The sequence below is a fragment of the Nothobranchius furzeri genome, chromosome 13 (assembly GCF_043380555.1).
Source record: "Nothobranchius furzeri strain GRZ-AD chromosome 13, NfurGRZ-RIMD1, whole genome shotgun sequence".
Classification (NCBI taxonomy): domain Eukaryota; kingdom Metazoa; phylum Chordata; class Actinopteri; order Cyprinodontiformes; family Nothobranchiidae; genus Nothobranchius; species Nothobranchius furzeri.
In genome coordinates, this window is record NC_091753.1 from 40,614,006 (window position 1) to 40,635,725 (window position 21,720).

Here is a 21,720-nt window from a genome sequence, read left to right on the forward strand (position 1 = left end):
CTGCTATGACTCCAAAGGTTGGCTGGCATTACCTTTATGATTCTGTAAATGTGTGACTGAGTGGTGGGACTGAAGGAGACCTGGAGATGTGGGGAATGTGTGTGTGTGTGTGTGTGTGTGTGTGTGTGTGTGTGTGTGTGTGTCTGTGTGTGTGTGTGTGTGTGTGTGTGTGTGTGTGTGTGTGTGTGTGTGTGTGTGTGTGTGTGTGTGTGTGTGTGTGTGTGTGTGTGTGTGTGGAGGTGGATCTCTGAGGTAGGAATGTAGGTGCAGACCGGACCACCAGTTCACCTTCACAGAGCCACAGCCTTCAACAGCTCAGGTGAGTTTTCACTTCAACTGCTCTGATCAGATTTGAATGAAACCTTCCAACAGAGAAATAGTATCATCTGCAAAATGTGTTAAAAACGATCCTGAATTGTAACAGTATGATTTCAAGTCAGTTGTTTAATTTTTTGTGAAAATAAATGTATTATGATGCAGCTCTATTATCCAAACATTTAAAGCAACAGTTCAGGTCTTCATTAGTGTGCTAATCTTACCTGTTATTGATGCTTTGAACAACCTGAGTTTGGCGAAGCAGAGATTAGTTCTGATCAGGTAGCTCAGCTAATAGCTAAAGGCGGACAAGTTCCAAAGTATTTCTGCTGCTTTAGAATAACTCTTATCAGTTCCTGCTTAAGGTATTAAAGCTTAGTTCTGTGGAAGAAGCAGCAGCAGAAACAGGTTAGGGTTTGAGAATTCCCAGCAACTTTCTTTCTGGATGGAATCTGATAATTTCTCTGTTGGAATAACCAGAAAAAGTAAAAAAAAAAAAAAAAAATCCATCAGAATTTTTATGTTTCAAATTAGAATTCATAGATAACTTTGAAGCAGACCTGATTTTTACTATTTGCTCATATTTCTAATCAGAACTGAGGTTGTTCAAAGATATGTGTGCAGCAGGTAAAATATTGACCGACATTGATTGAGCGTTACTTTTAAAGATAGGAACTATCATTTAGTTTTTCTTTGCTATGTGTTAGAAAATGTTACTCTGGATAAAAAGTGAGCTTGTTGCGGTGCAGGATCTCAGGGCTGTTTCCTAAAGCGATCACATATCAGCACACACATCCCACTCTGCTTGTCTCTGCTCCATCTATAACCTCTATCAAACCGCCCAAGGTTCAATGTTAATGAATATCGGAGTTTTAATGCTTTAATGAGTAACCACCCGCCATGTCCTTGTGCTCAGCAGTGCACGGAAAGTCCAAGACATAGTACAGGAATGAACTGAAGTCCATGAATCGGAATCAAAACTGACCAAAATGGAGACATCCAAGAAACACTTTTAGTCTGTTAAAGTGTTTGAGTTAATGATTATAGGTCAGAAGATGTAGATCAAATGAGAAGTGTGAGTGTGAGTGTGTGTGTGTGTGTGTGTGTGTGTGTGTGTGTGTGTGTGTGTGTGTGTGTGTGTGTGTGTGTGTGTGTGTGTGTGTGTGTGTGTGTGTGTGTGTGTGTGTGTGTGTGTGTGTGGAGGAGAAGAGATCAATACAAGCCTCTTGAAAGTGTCACATTGGAACTCCAGTGAGTGACCTAATGAGGCGGTTTGTCTGACATGTATGCGGTGTAGAGTTTCTAGCCTTTCAACGCGCTCTCATCTAAAACAAATAAGCTGAAATAAATGAACCTTTTATTGAAAGAGGAGATGATTCTGACATCAGAGCTCCACTTTCAGAAATCAAACCTGATGGTGAATAGCTGTTACGTAGTTTAATCACTCAAATGTTGATGGATTTTTTTCTGGATTTTATTTTTCTTGCTTGAGTTCATTTATTGCCTTTTTTCTGTTTAGTTTTGTCGTCTGAACTCAGAAAGGGACGAGGCAGCATGAATTCCCCTAACGGTACGGTCCACTGCTCATAGTCCACCAAACACACCTCTGGGGCATGGAATGTGTGCAAGAAAGCATTTTAATCTTTTGTCTTTCTTTTATTTTTAATTAGAAAACAAACATCACATTTTTAGACAAACCCTGCATGTTTAGAAAAACAGATCTTGTTAAAATTCACTTTGACATGATTTAAAATCTCCTTTAGAAGCCTGAGCATGAAGGTGTCAGTTTCAGATTCTAGCCCTTCAACGCCCCATATGTGGCAACAAAAACAGCATGGCGAATACTAATGCTAATGCTATCACTATTACAACTACTATTATTACTATTACTACAGTATTTATCCCTGTGATACAAACAGAGGACACTGACGCTCGTGTGGAGGTAGAAAGGGTTAGAAAATGATTCACTGGAGATGGGAAACTCTCCCAACAGACACAATATTAGACTTTTATTTTACTCCATCAAAAACTTTCCAGTGCAGATTAGTTATTTTGACTATAAGAGAAGGTGAAATCAATATAAATGTGTCCATATGTTGCAGCATCAGTTTGCGGCACATTTCTGTCCTTTTCATTTCTTTTTGTCTTCTCAGACGTGCAAAACGACTTGGATGCAGACTTTGTTTATGGTAAGTTATGTTTTCAGAAAAAATATGAAAAGGATGATTATCTTTATTTTTGGCCTACCATTAAAATGAAAAATGATGTGTAGAAAAACTGCAGAAAGTAAACATTACTAAAAAAGATAAACAAATCAGCATAATCATCAATGTCTTTTGAAGGTCACTCAGAAACATTAGTTCAAAACTGTTTATCACTTAAGAAATATCTCCAAACCGCAAAGGTTTGAGTCAAAACATGAACTTGAAATGGTTATCCATGCGTTTATCTCCTCCCGTCTAGATTACTGTAACACACTTTTCACATGTTTTAACATAAAAGCACTTCAGTTGGTCCAGAACTCTGCAGCGAGGCTCCTAACTGGAGCAAACAGAAGAGCTCACATCAGTCCTATTCTGATGTATCTGCACTGGTTACCCGTTACCTTTAGAGTTCATTTTAGAATCCTGATTATAACTTTCAATGCTCTACATCAGGGGTGTCAAACTCATTTTAGCCCAGGGGCCACATTGCGAGAAATCTAGTCCCAAGTGGGCCAGACCAGTAAATTAAAAACAACTTCAGATTGTTTTCTTTGTTTTAATACAATCAATATAAAACAAGGCTGGAGCCTGAGGACAGTGTATCCAAAATAGTACAAGTACAACACGTGAAGTGTACTTGAAAATTTGAAAAAATAAAATAAAAAATCAATCAATAAATAAAACATTCCTTAGTGATTCAAAGAGCTTACAGATCACATGGCTAGATCAGTTTCATGCAGCACTTAAAGTATATTTGACTAATTTTACCTAACATCTTTTAGCTTTCACCAGCACATCAATATCAGAAGTCACATCCTGAGTGGCGGCCAACTTCAGGATGTGATTCAAGTTCTTGTGTGAGCCTTGAGCGCAGCTTTGTTTTATTTATACTCATTACAGAGAAAACTTGCTCACAAAGATAAGTTCATTTTCACTCTACATTCTAAAGTATGAAAATAAAGTTTACACAACCATCTCGCGGGCCGGATTTAACCCGCTTGCGGGCCGGATCCGGCCCGCGGGCCGCATGTTTGACACCCCCGCTCTACATGGTCAAGCTCCTCCCTATATTACTGAACTGTTAAAGCCTTTTGCTCCAACCCGAGCCTTCAGGTCCACCCACCAGAACCTTCCAGATGTTCCAAAGACCAGATATAAAAGTCAAGGTGATCACTCCTTCCAGACTGTTGCACCCCGACCTTGGAATGATCTTCCTTTATCCTTAGGTAGCATTGACAGTCTGGACACTTTTAAAAAACAGCTGAAGACCCTTTTATTTAAAGCTGCTTTTACCTAAACCTTTTATTTTCTTATTTGTAACAATTTTTTAAAAATCTTTTATCTGTTTATGAAATTTTATAATTTTCTGACTTAATTTTTTCTGATATTAATCTATTTCTGTTTTGAGGCCATTATGATTTCAAGACTTTGTTTTACTTTCTTTTGATCTATGTGAATGAAGCACTTTGTGATTCTATGTCTGTGATAAGTGCTTATAAATACAATTTACTTATATTTACTTACATAAAGGTTTGAGGGAGAATAGCTGAACATTTAAATAAAAACAAGATAACCTTGAAAATCCAAACTTTGTTCTGTTTGAACCTTTAGACTACCACACATTGCGTGTTGGAGGTCTGATCTTTGCAGGGGTGGTTTCCTTCTTTGCCTTTGCTCTGCTGCTTGGTAAGTTACCAGTGATACATAAATGCTTGTGTGAACTACATTTGTATTTGATTTGTATATTTGAGCTTTAAAATAGAGTCATACCAGTTAAAGTGTAACAAGGTTGTATTTAAGTGTGTGTGTAAATGAGCCTATCTCTTTATGTGGATATAAAAACTTTATTTGGTGAAAAAAAGCATGACAAACTTTTGTTTGTTGTCATGAGGCTCAAATATTTCTGCGCTATAAAGGTTATTTTAGTCACATTTATGAAAAGTGTGGCTATTTTATGGCTTAGAAACTAAAAATCTCTTATTTTCTCTCAAGGCAACAAGATCAGAAACTGTGGCAAAGCTAAGGTGAGATTTCTGTATTTATTAGTGAGATTCATTGATCACATTGGGGAACATGAAAACTGATTTGTAAATTCCTTTTTGCTATTCTATAATGCTATTATTAACACAACACTGAATTCAGTGATAATCAACAGAAATGTAAAATGTTTTATCACCTGCAGCCGAGACGTGTTCCAGAGGAAGATGAATGAATCCAGAACGACTGATGAGGGGGGGGGGGGGGGGGGGGGGGACTGTCATCTGTAAAAATTTAAGGATTTTGTATAAATTACATGTATGTAACTAAAGCATGTTGTGTTAAATGTGCATCCGTTTCTTCTTTTGTTGACATTTACTTAATGAATGCATGATCACTCAAATGCGAAACACAACAAATTCTGCAAAAGTCAGCAATAACTACAATCTAAATAACATTCTAGAAAGAATCACCGGAAACAAATTGAAATTGGGCCACATATTCACAAGAAAAGGGGAAAATCAACTCATTTTATACATCCGTGTGGAAAGTTTGCTGGTAAAATTTAGAACCTTGGAAGAAAAAAGAAGACACAATACATATTTCTGCCAAGAAATTTTTAGCATAGCTCCATTCATATTGTATGTGAGGAAAAAATAGAAAAATATAGTAAAAAAGCACAAATGCATGGATTCATTAAAAAATAAAAAGCTCAAAGTTTCGAGAATGTGTTTAAATAGGACCAAAAATGTAAGGGCAAGTGTCTAGAGCTGAAACGACCATTAGGTGGCGACATCCGACCAGTGAGGACCGTGTGATGAACCACTAAGCCCAACAGGACTGAAGAGCAAAAGCTGCTGACAGAAGAGAAACGATCAAGTTACCTTTACGTTCTTTTCAAAACAACAAATCCCTTGAAAATGTTCTAATAAACATTTTGAAGAACACACACTTTAAAGCTTTAGATGGTAGTTCTAATTACATCTCGGGTCAAATAAAGCCTTTTAATCTGTGCATTGAGAGAAAGCGGAGTTCAGATATTCAGTGAGTTAAACACAAGTCATGCAGGAGTTTTCTATGGTTTTTCCCCACAAAAAGGCCTGTCTGTCTGCTGTTGCATTGGATCCAATCAATTAAAGAGCAAGTCACCCCTTACAAGAAGCTCCCACTTCACTCCCACTTCATGTTTGAAAAATGCAACAAATGCTGTTGCCTAGCAGACCAGAAGGGTGGAGCCTCTAACAAATACACACACTCACGACATTGTGACATCATAATGTACCAGTTTACATCATAGCATACCTCTTAGCCAATAGCGGTGGCAGATTTAAATTCAAATGCAGTGCAGAGTTTTTACCTGACAACGGCACAACACTGAGAGTTTCAGGCAGAAAAAAAATAAATTTTAACTAAAATGCATTAAAGTGCAAAACTATTGACTACACGTGTCTGCAGCACGATTAGACACGTATTTCTATAGTTTATCAGAAAAAAATAGTTGATTTGGGGGTGACTTGCTCTTTAAGCTACTTTATTTTAGCAGTTGCAGCACAGATGACAAAGAACGTTTATCACACTTCCAGAAAACTACGACTGATTAACCACCAGATAGTTAATAAGTTGTTACAGGGAGAGACAAAAGCTGTCATGCTGCTGGCTCTGAGGGACCCCGAGTGCTTTGGCTCTACACTCCCATCCAACCTCCAGACTTTAGTGAAAACTGAAGGATGGAGTTGTGGAAGTTCACACTGTTCCTGAGAGTGTTGCAGCGGGCGGTTTTATCAGTTAGATCCTCCACGGGCTTGGATCAGCTGCTTCTCCTGAGGGCTCCGGTTGAGGTAAACAGGCCAGCTGATAAGATCAATGCACCAGGAGGCGGTTCTTCTCAAACTGCTGAACAGGTGTGAGAGGACCGATCAGGTTCTGTTCCCACAAGCATTTAGAACTGCTACCATTGTGAACCCTGCATAAAAAACAGCCTCAGGTCTGTGGGGAGAAACAAACAGGTGGGCATGCTGAGCACATCTTTCAGCATGAATGTTTACAGCATAACCAAACCCTGTCAAACACAGTTTCCTAAGTCAGCAGGAACTTCCGTGGGACAGCTTGAATAGTGTTTTAAATTGTAGACCTGCATTATGCATACATGTACTTTCTTTTTAAACATCTTCTCTACATTCAAACTCTTGTCATGTTCTGCATCCCCCTCATGTGTCCCCTTGTGTTCCCCATCCCTCTCTAGGCTCCCCTTATGTGTCTCCTTGTGTTCCTCATGTGTTGCCCTGTGTTCCCCAGCCCACTCCAGGTTTTCTCCTTAGGTGTTCCCCTGAAGCTTGGTTTATACTTGACGCATTCACTTTCCGCGCGGTGATGCGGCTCGCGGCTGGAACGCGCTTCACAACTCGCAGCGTTTATGGTTTGTGCGGCTCGTCTCTGCGGTGAGCCAATATTCTCCCAAACTGTAGGGGGCAGCATGGAGCTCTACAGCATGCATCCAACACTACACCATAGCAGAAGTAGAAATGACTGTTTACAACATGGCATTTCAGCATTTTTAACAGCGTTCTCGTCTTTTCCGACAGTGCGAGCTATTTCTCTCCAAGAATTATTAACAACATGTTGATCACGGTGATCTCTGAGAGCTGAATCATACAAATGTCTGTATTTACGAACCTCTGCCGTGCCGGTCCGCCATGTTTTTCCGCGTCCGTCCGTCCGCGTGGTTAGAAATTTTCCGAGGTGCGCGTTGCGGAAATCTTGGGCCGTGCGGAGACGCGGTGGAGGGGCGTGGTTGTTAAAATGACGCAAATGACGCAACTTTTCCGCGCGGAGCCGTGTGGACCTCACGGATGCGTCAAGCATAAACCAACCTTGAGGTGTTCCCCTTAGGTTTCTGTGTCCCTGTGGTCCCCCACCCCCTTCAGGTTCTCTCTAGGTTCCCCTCACATTTCCCTTAGTCACCCTACTTATCATTAGGTTTCCATCATGTTTGGATCATTTAGTCAGTATCTCCCTTTGGTTCATTTTTCTTCCTTCCCCAGTTAGGTCTGGTTTCCTTCCCTGCTCTGTTCTGCTCCTCCTCTCTGTTATTAGACTCACCTGTATCCAATTCCCTTAATCACCCAGCCCCTGTGTAAATAACCCTTGCTGCGTCTCAGTGTGTTGTCGGGCCATTGTTGTGTCAGCGTTGTCTCTTTCCCCCCCTCTTGGTCTCTAGGTTTGTGCTCTTTAAGTGAGCTTTCGTCTCCAGGATTTTTGGACATTGTTTTTTGGCTTCCTGCCCTCATTGGATATATTTGGACATTTATTCCTAAATAAAAGATTTGACGTTTTTTCTACCTGCCTTTGTCGTTCTGGGGTTTTCTGCATCTTGGGTCCTAACCTCCTCCTGGCTCACAATGTGACAACTGTGTCTCTTTTCAACTTGCATTTTACTGGTTTCTTTTAGACATTAAACATTTTCTTTACATTATTAGCTAAAATTTTGGCTACTTCCTGTAGCCATCTTCAGAGCTGTGACGATATTGGCTACACTTCCTTCTTCGATTATCTGCGGGCAACAGAGGACAGTGTCACCCCCTGCTGCCTGCGTTTTCCTCGTCGATGACAGCCCCACGTGTGATCTAACGTGTAGACTTACTTGTCTCTGTCCAAGAATCAGAATCAGAATCAGAAAGTGTCATATATGCAAGAATTACAACATTAGGAAATTGCTGGTGCAAAAGAAAAGGAAAAATAAAACCAAGAGATACAAAATATAGGAAATAAGAATATAATCATGAGAAATCAGACCAGATCAGCTCAGGTACAAACACAACACAATGTCAGGTGGCTGGGACCAGGCGACTGAAGTGGGCAGTCCTAGAACTGTCATTCATGAGTCTGAGAGCAGAGGGGAAGAAACTGTTCTTGTAGCGAGAGGTTCTGGTCCGAATGGATTTGAGCCTCCAGCCAGATGGGAGCGAGTTGAAGAGACTGTGTCCAGGGTAAGGCGGGTCAGCTGTTATCCGACCTGCACGCCTCGATGTCCTGGAGATGTACAGGTCCTGTATGGAGGGGAGTTTGCAGCCAATGACCTTGTCAGCAGAGCGTACAACACTCTGCAGATTCTTCTTGTCCCTGATGGTAGCTCCAGCATACCACACGGTGATTGAAGAGGTGAGGATGGACTCGGTTACTGTGGTGTAGAACTGCCTCATCCACTGTATTGATAGGTTTAATTTGTTCAGACGCCTTAGGAAGTACATCATCTGCTGGGCTTTTTTTATGAAGGAGGTGATGGTGGGCTCCCACTTGAGGTCTTGGGTGATAGTGGTGCCCAGGAAGTGACATGAGTCCACCTTCATGATGGGAGTGTCAGACAGGGTTATGAGTGGCGCTGTGCACTTCCTAAAGTCCACAACAACCTCCGCTGTCTTCTGTGCGTTCAGCACCAGGCTGTTGTGGCTGCTCCAGGACACCAACCGTTCGACCTCCATTCTGTAGGCAGACTCATCCCCGTCAGAGATGAATCTGATGATGGTGGTGTCGTCAGCAAACTTGATAAGCTTGACAGGCTGGTGTTTGGAGGTGCAGCTGTTGGTGTACAGGGAGAAGAGCAGAGGGGAGAGAACACAGCCAAGAGGTCAGAGACATTCTTCCCCAGCCTCACTTGTTGCTTCCTGTCTGTCAGGAAGTCAGAGATCCACCTGCAGATGAGGTCAGGCACATTCATCTGGGACAGTTTGTCTTGGAGGAGGTCTGGGAGGATGATGCTGAAGGCAGAGCAGAAGTCCACGAATAGGGACCTGGTGTAAGAACCCGGGAAGTCCAGAGGCTGCAGGATGAAGTGTAAAGCCATGTTGATTGCATAATCTACAGACCTGTTGGCTCTGTAGGCAAACTGCAGGGGGGTAAGAAGCAGAAAGTGCAATTAACAAATGATCTGTAACAGACTACTGCACAAGGGAGGATCACATAGTGGACTGTGATAATATGAGGATCATAAACACAGAACAATTAAAATATAAAAGATAGATTAAGGAAGCCATAGAAATAAGAAGACATAAACACAGATCAATGAACAGAGATGATGGGGTCGATGGATGATTAACCTTGGTGATAAAGAGTCCGGATGTATGGTTTCCAGATTGACCACTTGTTTTTGTCCTCAATTACAATTGTTGTGATGTCTTACCGTTGACCTGAGCTAAAAAATCCAGCTGGGCCTCAACTGGGTAGATGGCACATTGGAGGTTAACCCGGGATTATGGCTGTCACTGCTGAACCATCCCAGCATAACACTGAGGAATAGCATACCCACCCAGAGGGGCATCATCACTCAGTTGAAAATCCCACAAAATCCAAGCTGCAGGTCTCATATATGTGTGACAGGGTAAGCGTCCCGTCACTGTGTCCCGATTGATCATGCACCCTGACCACGGGGATATCCGTTTGGCTGACTGGTTAGCATGCGTGACTCTCACCCAGGAGTCTGGAGATCAAATCCAGCCTGGGCCCCCATTTCTCCACCTTGCCACATTTGCAAGCATGGAAATTAAAGGTATGATGAAAGATGTTTCTGAATTTCAGGAAAGAACTGCCCTCTCCACATTTTCAAAAATGCACATGAGAGAAAACGCCCAGTTATCTTTGTGCACGCTGTGTTTAAAAGTAGCTGCCGACATTGCAGCACACGTTCACTCAAGAAAGAAGATTTGTGTTTTTTTTAACAATGTCAGATTTATATTTATTCATGTGCAGTTCCTTATTTTATTTTTTATCTTTGTTCTACTTATACTACTGCTGTCTGCCTACTCCTGCACCTTATTCTATGTCTGACATGCTTCCGTAGCATTCAGCATTCATACCCCCCCATTAAGATAAACTTTGCTTATAACCACTAGATTTATTTTCTGATCACAATCAAACAATTATTCCCTGGAAATTTTAAATGTAGTAGTAGATAACTCTTTCTAGCAGCAATCTGAAATTAATTTCTCCAAATAGCATGCCGAACTTTAGCTTACCTGTCGAGAAAACCAGCAAGAGAGGTGCCTGTGGGGAGCCCAACCTTCGCTTTCAGCACATGCCATCATTGAAAAGTTTCCTAAAAAATCTCTGGTCTTTTATCTCACTTCAGTGGCCTTTCTCTTCTTGTCATAGACTTCCAAGTCACTTTTTCTCTTGTGACTGTCTTTTTCAAAAGAACCTGGTGAGAACGGTGAGGAATGAAGGCTCATCGCTCTACACATAGACATGCATGCGCAGGAAGTGGATACTAACCCAGGGACGAGCACGTATGACGACGGCCTTGCATGAAAGCTTCACCAGAATTATTTACAGTCATGCAGACCAGTGGTCTAGATGATCCACCCAGAAGAATAAAATCCTCTGCTATAGCTTTAACACAGGGTCCTATGAAACAATCAGACTTTCTGGGAAACCAAAGACTAAATGGCAGCAAAAAACAGGCATAAACCTTGGGATGACATGGAAAGCTAACAGGTGGGAATGGACCCCAAAGGGGCTTCCATGGGTTATCTACCTAGTAGGATGTAACTCATAAGGCACATGTTTTTCGCCTATCACCAGTGACAGAAACTTCTAAAGAGAAAATATCCCCCAGGTCAACAAGAGCGTGGACAAGAGCAGACGATGACGCGTTAACAGAAAACAACAGACCTTGTAACGGAACAGACAATGAAGAAGAGCAGCATATTTGATATAACAACACCAGCTGCAGGACAGAAGCTCCAGAGCAGAGTGTGTGGTTGGGCAACAGTTACTTCCTCCAAAGACCAGAGAATACATCAGGGCAGGGAGGGCTGCAATCAGTGGCTAGGAAACAATCTATAAGACTAAGGTTCCTTGTAAACTAAGGGTGGTGCCTACAGTTTGGCTTATTCCACCTCTCGTGTGGCTCTTAACCATATATAAATTTCTTTTTACAAAGGTTAACAACTGGATTGACTGCTTGGCTCTGACATGTAGATGTGGCTTGGTCTCGCAAGGTGCTCCAGCAGGATTAGGCTCTATGGCAAAGAGAAACTAGAATTACCCATCTCCAGTCGCACGGAAGAGTACAAGTGTGCCAGGGTTAGGTTGGAGATTAAGGTAATCGAGCCAAGTGATTCTGTTGTGGCCAAGGTTGCACCAAGACTAACTACTAGGAGGATAATGTCACCTACTGAAGCAACCAAACTTCACAAGGCAACATTACTGCACAAGGACAGCATGGAGAGTCAGGCAGGTTTTGGTCTCTCTGGCATAAGTTCTTGGAAAAGGGCCATGAAACCTAAAAGAGGAAGGCTGGTTGTGCAGGAAATTTATCAACAGGAAGAAGAAACAATCCAGGCAAAGGCAGTGACTCAGATGGGAGTGGAGAAGAGGATGATCTCTTGAAAAGGTCTGTGGGAGATGGAGGAAGTTAGAGTAAGCTTCACTATTATGAATGTGTATGACGTCCTGCCGGGTGAAAAACCTTTGCAGTGTGGCTGAGAAGGGTCAGTAGTCAGTGGCTCTGGCTTAAATCCGGAGCACGCTGTGCAATCTTCGGCTGTCTTAGCCAAATCCTTCATCGTGAACAGAATCGTGATTAAAAAAAAAACGGTGAATGTGAGGGTGATTTCCAAGTCGGTAGCCGTCCAGTGTGACCGGGCTTGCGACAGCTTTTTGAGCTCTCTCTCGACCAAAGACAGCCTCTGACAGTCTACAAGCATGCTTGAAAAGCTACGACTCACCATCTGCAATCAGTCAATGAAAATACATATTTGGGTCGCTGCAGCAGCAAAACCCCTTCTCTCTGAGTTTCGGTTTCAGCTATGTTTAAAATGTAGAGTATAAACTACATACCAGTTTAAAATTATAAAGTATAACTCAAGTTTTACTAAAATAATTAAACTACCTTTTTTAGACCATCAGATAAACGGTGAAAGTTATAAGTGTATTCTGATATCCTTCATGTCTCTGAATTTCCTTGTCTATTTTACACCCTGCTGGAAAAACCAGCATAAACCAGCAGATGTTGTGTGTTGGTGCTGGTTTAGCTGATGGACAAGCATGCAATGCTAGTCCAGCATGGGGCACTGGTGACTGGATTGTGGACCAACATGAGATGCTGGTGATGAGATCCTGGACCAGCATCCTTCTGTTGCGCTCAGCATTCACGACTGCTACAATGCTGTGACACTTGGCTCTACCTCGCCCACAAGAACCTTGATTTCCATCTCTGTGAAAATGAAAGATAACTCAGTTCAACACACAAAATCATAATGACCAGTAAAGTGATTCCCACACATTAATTAACTAATTGAAAACGTCGACCTATAGATGATCAACAAAAAAGCTGCCAAAGTTTGATATTTCAGAAAGTCAGAAAACTATTGGTCACAAAGAGTTAGCACAGAATGAAAAGAGCAAAGAAAATACAAATCAAAAGTGTTTACAATTGTTGGCTGTTTACCAACCTTCATTTAGTTTTTATAAGGCATGCTTTCACGTGTAGGGTGAACCATCGCCTCTGTTTAAGTTGGAGTTTGTTTAAAAATGCACCGATATTTGGACACATAAACATATTTCTCTTCATCAAAAGAAAGTTTCAATAAACAATTTAGAAAACTATTTTCTTAGTATCGAGTTTGAACACATTCACAGATTCCACCAGGACATGTTTTTATTGGTTCACCTCAGATAAAGTCTGAACTTCAGTTTAAAAGAATTGGGATTTTCCTGACTGGTGGCTTCTCTAAACCTAAACCAAAGTCTGAAACCTTGTCAACTACTCAAGAAGAGAGATAATAAAGATAACATCTTTAATTTTGGCCACTGGGTGTCACTATATCTCTGATCAATATCTCTGTTAAAGGGTTCTTTAGTTATTTGCATATTCAAATTACAGTGACAAAACAAATCCTTTCCTCAGCTGTGCAGATTCTTCTTATGTTTGCAGAGCACACTCGAAAGGCAGAAAATGGGTTGGTGGGTCCTGAAGTAGGAGCAGCCGGTCTCTGGGTTGGTCCCACAGAGGATGCCGCCAGCAGCAGCCATCTTGGAAGTGGTGTCATCTTGGCACGGAATTTAGTTTCTCTTACATCTCTTCCCATCTTTGAATTTTGTTTTCAAATCTCCTTTAGAACCTCACCATCTTTCGTCTCTCTTCTCCTCTACCATGCAAAAAGTCAACATTTTGAATCTGAAAAATAACTAAAAATAAAACAAAACAAAAACAAACATTGAAGGTGCACCCATCCTTGCAGAAACACACCTCCTCTGCCCCTCACTTCATCCTATCACCATCCTCCTCGACTCATTTGAATAAATTAACACCCCTTGATGTATTGTGTGCATGAACTGTCACGTCAGTGCAAACACAACCACGTTCGACCGAACACACACACTCAGATACACCTCTGAGGAGAGGAAGAATGTACGTATCCTGTGTTTTTGCCATCATGCATAATGATTATGCAGACACATTCTCAGATGCGCTGATACACCACAGCAATCACGCATGCCTAGTTCAAAGCGAGCACTCCATTGGCTGACTGGGAGCTTCCTGTTGAAGTGCTGCTACGTGGCGGTGTGTGATTCGTATTAGCCTAATGCAGAGGCTCGTTTTCTCAAAACAGCGTGCAGAGGTAGGAAAGGTAGACTGACGCCTGACACATACTGCTGTTTTTTGTCTGTTGCCAAAGTACACTTTGAGGCACTGATGTGATGTGATCATCAGTCCTTCATTTGACCAATCGAGGGATTTTAGATTGATCCAACCAATCACAGTCCTCCATCATCATCATGCCTGCATCTCTCTTCATTCTCACTTATAAGCCCATGACCTTGCGCAGAGCAACACAGCAGTTCCATCTCCTCCCGGTTCTAACCTTGCAGAGGTTTCCTTTTGGTCAGGGCAGTGGACTAATCCTGGATGTGTTAGTACGATCCTAGCAAGTTAGGCATGAGAGAAAGGCTCTGATTGACTAATCATTAATATCCACAGTTCTTTCTCTCCTTCTGGATTCCCGGTCAACAAACTTCCCTCCTCTGACTTTCCCCTTCTCTGCTGCAATGAAGCAGAGTGATGTAGAGAGGATTGGAGATGAGTCACATGCTGCTGTGGTTTTGAGCAGCATGCACGGTGGCCTGTACCGGACTGCAGTCCTCGCTGATGACAGTCACTGGAGCTGTCTGCTGCTCGCTTTTTCTCCGGCCTAGCAGCTTAGCCTGTCAGTCTCCATGATGATCACTGGCTGACATAGAGTATAACCTGCTTGAAGCTGCCAGGCCGACTCACATCATCCCCATAACCATCTTGCCACATTGACTTTAGAAGACAGACTTCATGTGTTATCATACAAGGCAGCTGGGTAATGCTTCTGTGCACAGATAGCTTTAATGTACCCAGGACAAGTTTGTCTTTGGGAAAGAAAGAGTGGACCTGCAGAGCACGTGATACAAAAACTGTTTTAGTCTCCAAAAAAAGATTTTCGATCTACTTTTAAACAGGGATCGGAAGTCCAAGTGGTTTTGCTCCAAAAGATTGAGACAGGAAACACCAAAGTGATCACTCTGTGTCACTGTTTCACATGTTGTGTGTGCGTGTGTGTGTGTGTGTGTGTGTGTGTGTGTGTGTGTGTGTGTGTGTGTGTGTGTGTGTGTGTGTGTGTGTGTGTGTGTGTGTTTATGAGTGAAAGACACAGATTGTGTGGGCTTGTGGGTTTCCACCTGTTACATAATAAAAGAGTGGAGGCAGAATGTGAATCTTTTTCCTGCCACATTGAAGCGGCTCCTCAGTGGGAGTGAAAGAGTTCCAGCTTTCCTCAGTTTCACCAAACAACCAGGATGGATCCTGGTTGTGACTCACTACATTGTTCATGGAGCCTAGCAGAGGTTATAGGTGAATAATGAGCAGGATGAAGTCTGAGAGAAAAAGTCACTTGGAAAATGTTTGTTAAACCCGACAATGAACAATGAAGAAATACAAACGTGCAGGTGTGTAAAATTGAAGCTGGGTTTATTCGGAGTCCTGCTCGGGTGCAAATGCATTGTAACTGTAATTGCAGCGTTTGTGTAAACTTTCTCTCTTTTCACACCTGTTATTTAAAGCAGTTCCAACGTTTGTCAGCCATGCATGTCTGCATATTTAAGTCCGTTTCAATGTCATCAAAATTTGGATGGATAAAAAATGTTTCTTCATTGCTCTTGCATGTGTTTTATGACTTTTAGTAACAAATCTGTCAGACTCTCAGCAACCAGGGAACCACTCGTGCTAGGGCGCAGCGCAGCGCGCATTTCTAGGGCTCTGCAGGTTGCGCTCCTGTTCCTCCGTGTCACCTGCAACTCCAGCCTTGCCCCCTCTATTCCGCCACATCGGTAAACTTATGCGCACCCTTGTATGTGCGCACAAACTGTCCAGATGATTAAAAAATGTTGTAATGCAATTTTGTGGTTGATGTGCACACCCAGAACGCATCTTTCTCACTTTGAACTTACACTGAAGACAGGAAAATCTGAGTTTGCAAGCAGTTGACTGGATGAAAACATCTCCTTGGTGCGCGCAACGCAGCGGTTCCAGAGAGGTTTTTGTTGCACGGCTCCACAGTGATACGCGGGCTTTCATCTCTCCACTACGGCGCATCATTTGGATACCGGGGGTGGGGCGACAGCTCTGTGTCCCGGTAAGGGGAGGAGAGAACAGGGAGCAGAGGCGGTTCTATCTCGGCTCTTCGTGTTTCGGGGCTGGAGAGTGTGGGTCCACGGCTGGAGAGACCGCCGGGACCATCAGCAGAACCAGTCCAGCACGGAGCCTCGCCTGGCCGAACGCGGCGCCGTGCACTCTTCTCGGGGGACTGCACAACATTCCTGTGAAATATAACTGCTATTAATGGCATGTGGCTTGTAACTTTACTTCTGCTGTATTCTTTGCAAGAAGGTAAGCTAGAATTAAGTCTTTTCTTTAATTTTGCCAGTCTGCATGTTCTCTTTTTCCAGTGCCGAAGTTGCATCCTGATGGATGATGTTGGGCAAAATTAATAATGCCACGAAGAAGACTTAGGGATGTGGAATCAAACACTTAATTTTCTTCTAAACGGGACTTATAACTTTTTATTAACGGTCTGGGAGGATGTTTGTCTCCTCTACCATTATCTCCAAAGCTGCTGCTTGGATGCATCTTGCTTCTTCGACCCCCAATAGTAATTATCTGATCAGACGGAAAAATGATAAGAACAATCTGGTTATGACCATAAAATTTGCATGAAACGCACTTGGATCAGTAAAAGAAAAAAGCAGAGGTCTCCAAATAAGACAAATAAACAGCGTATGCAAAAGGAGATGACATTAGCATTTTGCATGATGAATATGTGTCGTGAATATGGAGGCTGTTGAAAATGAGGGGAGGCTGATAAGGATCTGCAGGCGCGCGCACGGTTTAAGGGCTCACCTCCAGCGCGGGTGCTGACCGCAGCTGAGGGCTATTTACGCTCAAAAGTCCAAGTGGAAATAGACGTTTGTTGTTTTTACTGACTTTTTAACACCCTCTTCGAATGTTATCATCCCACTGAGTGTTTGTGTGCGTGTGTGTATGTGTGTGTGTGTGTGTGTGTGTGGGGGGGGGGGGGGGGGGGGGGTAAAATAAGGAAAATTATGGAATCCCACTAGGGTTGAAGCTTTCTTAATCTTTTTGTAAAATATTGTGCAAGGAGCGCTGGAGCGTGCGCTAATTTTTCCGCGCGGCTGCAGGGCAACAAGGGTCAATCTGAGTCAAACTGATGCTGAGGATATTGAGCTCTGGACTTTCATTTGCAGATACCGTTCCCCAGTTGGGTGTCTAAAATACCAGCCCGTGCATCAGAGTTGGTTTTCTGTGATAAAATGTCGGAAGCGCAGTGTGCAGACTCAGTTGTTATCATCCCCTGGTCTAATTATTCATCCACCATTTTCTGTGCCACCACATGCTGATTGGCTTTGCTCTGAATACTGCAGATGCGAGATAATGAACCTTTTTCTCTGTTTGTTTCGCAAATGAAATGTGTTCCTCTTCATAAATTATGTTTTACCACTTTGTGAGAACGCAAATTTTAAAAACGAAGAGCCAAGGGGCTTCATTTATCATCTAATTTCCATTAGTTGCCATTACATCAAACTGAATATTTCATGAGACTAACAATTTAGTTTGTAAGGTGGTTCTAAGTTTTTGTTTTTGATTCCGGTTTCCTGATGCACCCTACTGCTTCCACGGGCCTTGCCAGTGCCCTCTGCCACTCTGCAGCTGCGGCGTGCACTTTAGAGCTGTTTTGTTGTATGATTACAGGGTCTATTTCGATTTTACGCACTGTACATCACTCTGTCCCGTGACTGAAAGAGATGCATCGTTCGTGTGTGTGCGTGCGTGTGTGTGTGTGTGTGTGTGTGTGTGTGTGTGTGTGTGTGTGTGTGTGTGTGTGTGTGTGTGGCGAAGGGAGGAGGCTGGGGGCTGGAAACAGCCACTGGAGCGGAAAGAGTGCTTGAGATGGGAGAGATGTAGATAACGCAGTGGAAAACAAACTTCTGTTTTCCGTTGCTTTTAAAGCCAACTTCCCATCATTTTGCATGGTTCAGCAGCTATTTATCACATCACCTGGACATTAGGTCTTTCAGAAAGTCCTAAAGGTAAAATCTAGTTGTTTTGAACGTGAAAATGAGGCTCTATTATCATACATGCATATGCATTAGTACTGCGTATTTTCCTGGCTCCGCCGCGCCTCCTATTGCTCACGCATCTCTTTCAGTTTGTTAGTTTTCTGCTTAAGACAAGTCGTGTTGGATAGTTAAAACACATTTATCATTTTTTCACGTCTTTAATTAGGCATTCATTTTGTCGCTGCTGGCCGTTTTTTGCTTCAGTTTGGCTGCATATCAGCACACCTGCAGCCATGTCTGCGTAGAGGAGGCGATAGCAGGAGGATGGGAGGGAGAGGGGATGGGTAGATGGAAAATAGATGCGGCGGAGGAGGGGGGGATACACTCATTCTTCTTTGTCATGATTTGGGAGGTTGCTTGTCATTTTATGGAAATAAAATTGAGACAAACTCAGTTGTAGGGCTGCGTGTGAATCTCCTCCCAGGCCTGACAGGCCAGAGCAGGGCCTGGGAAAACCCATGCTCAAGGTGACGTTTGTAATTAATATCATTTTGGTTCATACTCAAAATATGCTTTACTTTAACCTTTCTAAAGGATTTCTGATCTGCAGATGTTAATATTTTAAATTAAAGAGTGGCATGGAGACTGAGATGGAGAGGGATCTTTTGCAATAATCATTTTATCAATTAATGCGGGACTGGTTATATCCGGTTTTGACCGACTGTCTCCTACCAGTCCTGAGCTTCTTGAAATCAAACTTGATTTTTCACAACGTTGCTTCCTCAAACGCAAAACATTGAAGCATCCATGAGTCTTATTTCTTTGTACATTTGAAGCGTATGTGCCTGATGTGTGCTTTTGTGAAAGCTTGAATAGATTCGTGCGTAAATTCGTGCATCCCTGAACGTTATCTTTTAAGTTTGAACCGAAGGTTTGTTCTTCGGGGATTGCTTGAGTGTTTTAATTTTGTTATTTTCAAGCCAGTAAGATTCTTGCGCATGTTTTTAAGATCGAGCCGCGGTGCTTGTGTGTAAAATCGGAAACAAAATATTTTCAGAGCAGAGAAGCGCTTGAAGGGGGAACCCATGAACTGCTGTATGACTCACTCTGATGACTTGGTTACACCCGCACAACGGACTTAAAGATGTTTGGATTGTAAAACTGAGCAGGACAGGCAGGACGATAAAACCTGGTGGGATATCAAATAACATCAAAATATGCGATAATAAAAAAGAATTTAGTGCAAAATTCAAATGAACTATAATCTGTTTCTTTATTATTTCCACAAAATGATCCATCTTGAGTTGAAAAGTCAAAGCCTTGACAATCAAGGCAACCTGTGCGGTTTTTTAAGTGACACAGCTCCAGTGAAGAAAGTTTCACTCTCAAGTTGATTTGCTCCCCTCGTTTCGCGCAGAGAAGAAAATCAACAGTTTTGATTGTGAAGAGTTTGAGCTCTGCGCTTGGCAGATGAACGTGTGACAAAGGTCACTCGGTCTCACATTCTGTCTGAACATTTTGTTTATTTTGAAATCTTAGTTGGTCAGTGGGTGTGAAGAGCTGCTTTCAGTCTTAAAGGAAAATAAAACAAAACACAATATGTCAACATTTAAATCTATAAACAACTGAGACGCGAAAGACAAGTTAAAGCTTCTCATCCACCATTCAAACCCTGCTTTCTTATAAGCAACGTTCCATGTTTTAAATATATTTTAACTTGATTGCGTCAGTGTCCTTATTCTGACAGAACTCAGCAGCTTTCACAAGCCTGCGCATCAGTGGAGTCCCGTGCGCTCTCCTTTACGCACGGACAACCGGACGGCGTCATCTTAAATAACAAAACTAAATAAATAAATAAAAATAAATTGCCCAAACAAATCCTTGGAATGAAACAATCCTAATCAATACCTCTAGTCTATCACTCCATGTCCCTGTTTCTCTCGGTCTGCCTATCAAACACTTTATAGACCTGTCTAAGAGGAGGGGGAACGCCTCCACTCACTCTGTCTCACTTCAGCTCCGGAAATCATCTGCTTCAGGCATAAGATGCGGATTTTACAAACATTGAAACAGCTGCCAAGTATTTGGAACTGCACATACTATGGGTCGGTGTTGAGTTGTTCCCCCCCCCCCCCCCCCCCGTGGTTGCGTGCGCGCGTCTGTGCAAGTCCTTTCATTTCTTTCTGCCTGCAAGGTGAACCAGAGATCATCACTTAGACACACGTCAAAATTTGGATTTATTATGGAGTTGATAAGCATCATAACATCACACTTTGTCATCCTTTGAAGTTTTGCAGCATCACTGCAATGTGTCTTAGCATGCATTCCTCTGTAGAGCTTCATGTTTTGCAACACACAAAATCAACTCGTTGTTAAGAACCTATGGGTGAAATGTCAAACGCGTTTACATGACTTTGTCTGTGACTGTTTAAAGGAGAAGTGTCAGAAAGGAAGAGAGAAAGGGGGATTTATGACCCTGCTTTTCTATGCACACGATGGTGATCGTGTGAATCTCAATGTGTGTGTGTGTGTGTGTGTGTGTGTGTGTGTGTGTGTGTGTGTGTGTGTGCGCGTGTGTGTGTGTGTGTGTGTGTGTGTGTGTTTGAATGAATCTAGATGAGACAGAAAAAGCTGCATTATGCATAGAGGTACACCATAGGCAATATCCTTGCTTCTGCAGTATAACTATTCATACTCCATTTTCACGTCGCATTTGAAAACAGCGTGCTAATGTATCAGAGCGAATATAGCAAAGAGATGTTTCAGTCAATAACAAACCGTAAAAGATACATGCAAAAAAAGGTGAAGATTTAGAAAAATCTAAAGAGTTTGACATACAGGTTTCTGGATGTTTTCACCTGAAATGTCTTCTTCATCGTAATCAGTGCATCCCGGTTTAGAGAAGGGGATGAAAATACAGTCCATGAATGAACGAGTGCTGCTCCTTTGTGGCTTATTAATCTACAAGAAAAAAAGGAGCCTGGGGCAGTGGAAGGTGTTTGGGAACATTTGAGATTTGATTCCTGAATAAAGACAAACATCAAGGTTGTTGCATTCCGGGCAGGCGTTGCAGACTTGCAACGTTAAAACCTACCTACCTGGTTACTCCACATACGTATTTCATGAGCATTTTTTAACTCAGAAGTACCCCTGAATGACTTAGTTGTTCGTCCTTTTATCAAAACTTATTTTGAGCCTGAGAGGTTTCCTGACATTTATGCAGTCAGCAATAGTAGATAGGTTCGTTTTTAAAATTTCTCTGCAAAAATGTTGTTACACGTTATCAGTAAGGGGCTAACACCACTCATTTGTTGGCATTTGCAAGGTTACAGAAAGAAAGTACTTTTCACATCATACACTTGCAAGCAGTTACCACTGTGGCACAACTCATGACCAAAAAACCCAACAAACAAACCAAAATGTTTGATGGATATCATAGCAACCCATCTACCTTTAGAGTTTCACCCTTTTTCATGTTTTAAACCACATATTTAAATATCTAGCCATGGAACATATGATTATTACTTTCGTGGTGACTTGATCTGAAGACCATATTCTGGTTTTGGTTCATCAAAATTCAATGACCTGAAATCCTATTATAATAAAACAACAGCCGGTCGTCACTTTA

General features: G+C 42.2%; 1 protein-coding gene and 1 long non-coding RNA gene across 4 annotated transcripts in view; both read left to right on the forward strand.

Moving 5' to 3' along the window:
- The first annotated feature begins 212 nt into the window (after positions 1-212).
- LOC139062512 (uncharacterized) lies at positions 213-4,846 on the forward strand. Its single transcript, XR_011516050.1, has 6 exons — positions 213-319; positions 1,835-1,885; positions 2,469-2,504; positions 4,131-4,205; positions 4,512-4,543; positions 4,702-4,846. It is a non-coding gene; the product is annotated as an uncharacterized lncRNA (long non-coding RNA).
- Positions 4,847-16,043: 11,197 nt separating this feature from the next.
- The window catches only part of dscaml1 (Down syndrome cell adhesion molecule like 1), a 152,528-nt gene continuing 146,851 nt past the window's right edge, over positions 16,044-21,720 (forward strand). Inside the window, exon 1 of one of the 3 annotated variants that reach the window (XR_008563776.2) lies at positions 16,044-16,404. Coding sequence is in view for 2 of the 3 variants with exons in the window: in XM_015951485.3 (XP_015806971.1) it covers positions 16,362-16,404 (43 nt within the window). In the remaining variant the exon portion in view is untranslated. The remainder of the gene's footprint in view (positions 16,405-21,720) is intronic. The other 2 variants (XM_015951485.3, XM_015951486.3) reach the window with 2 other exon arrangements.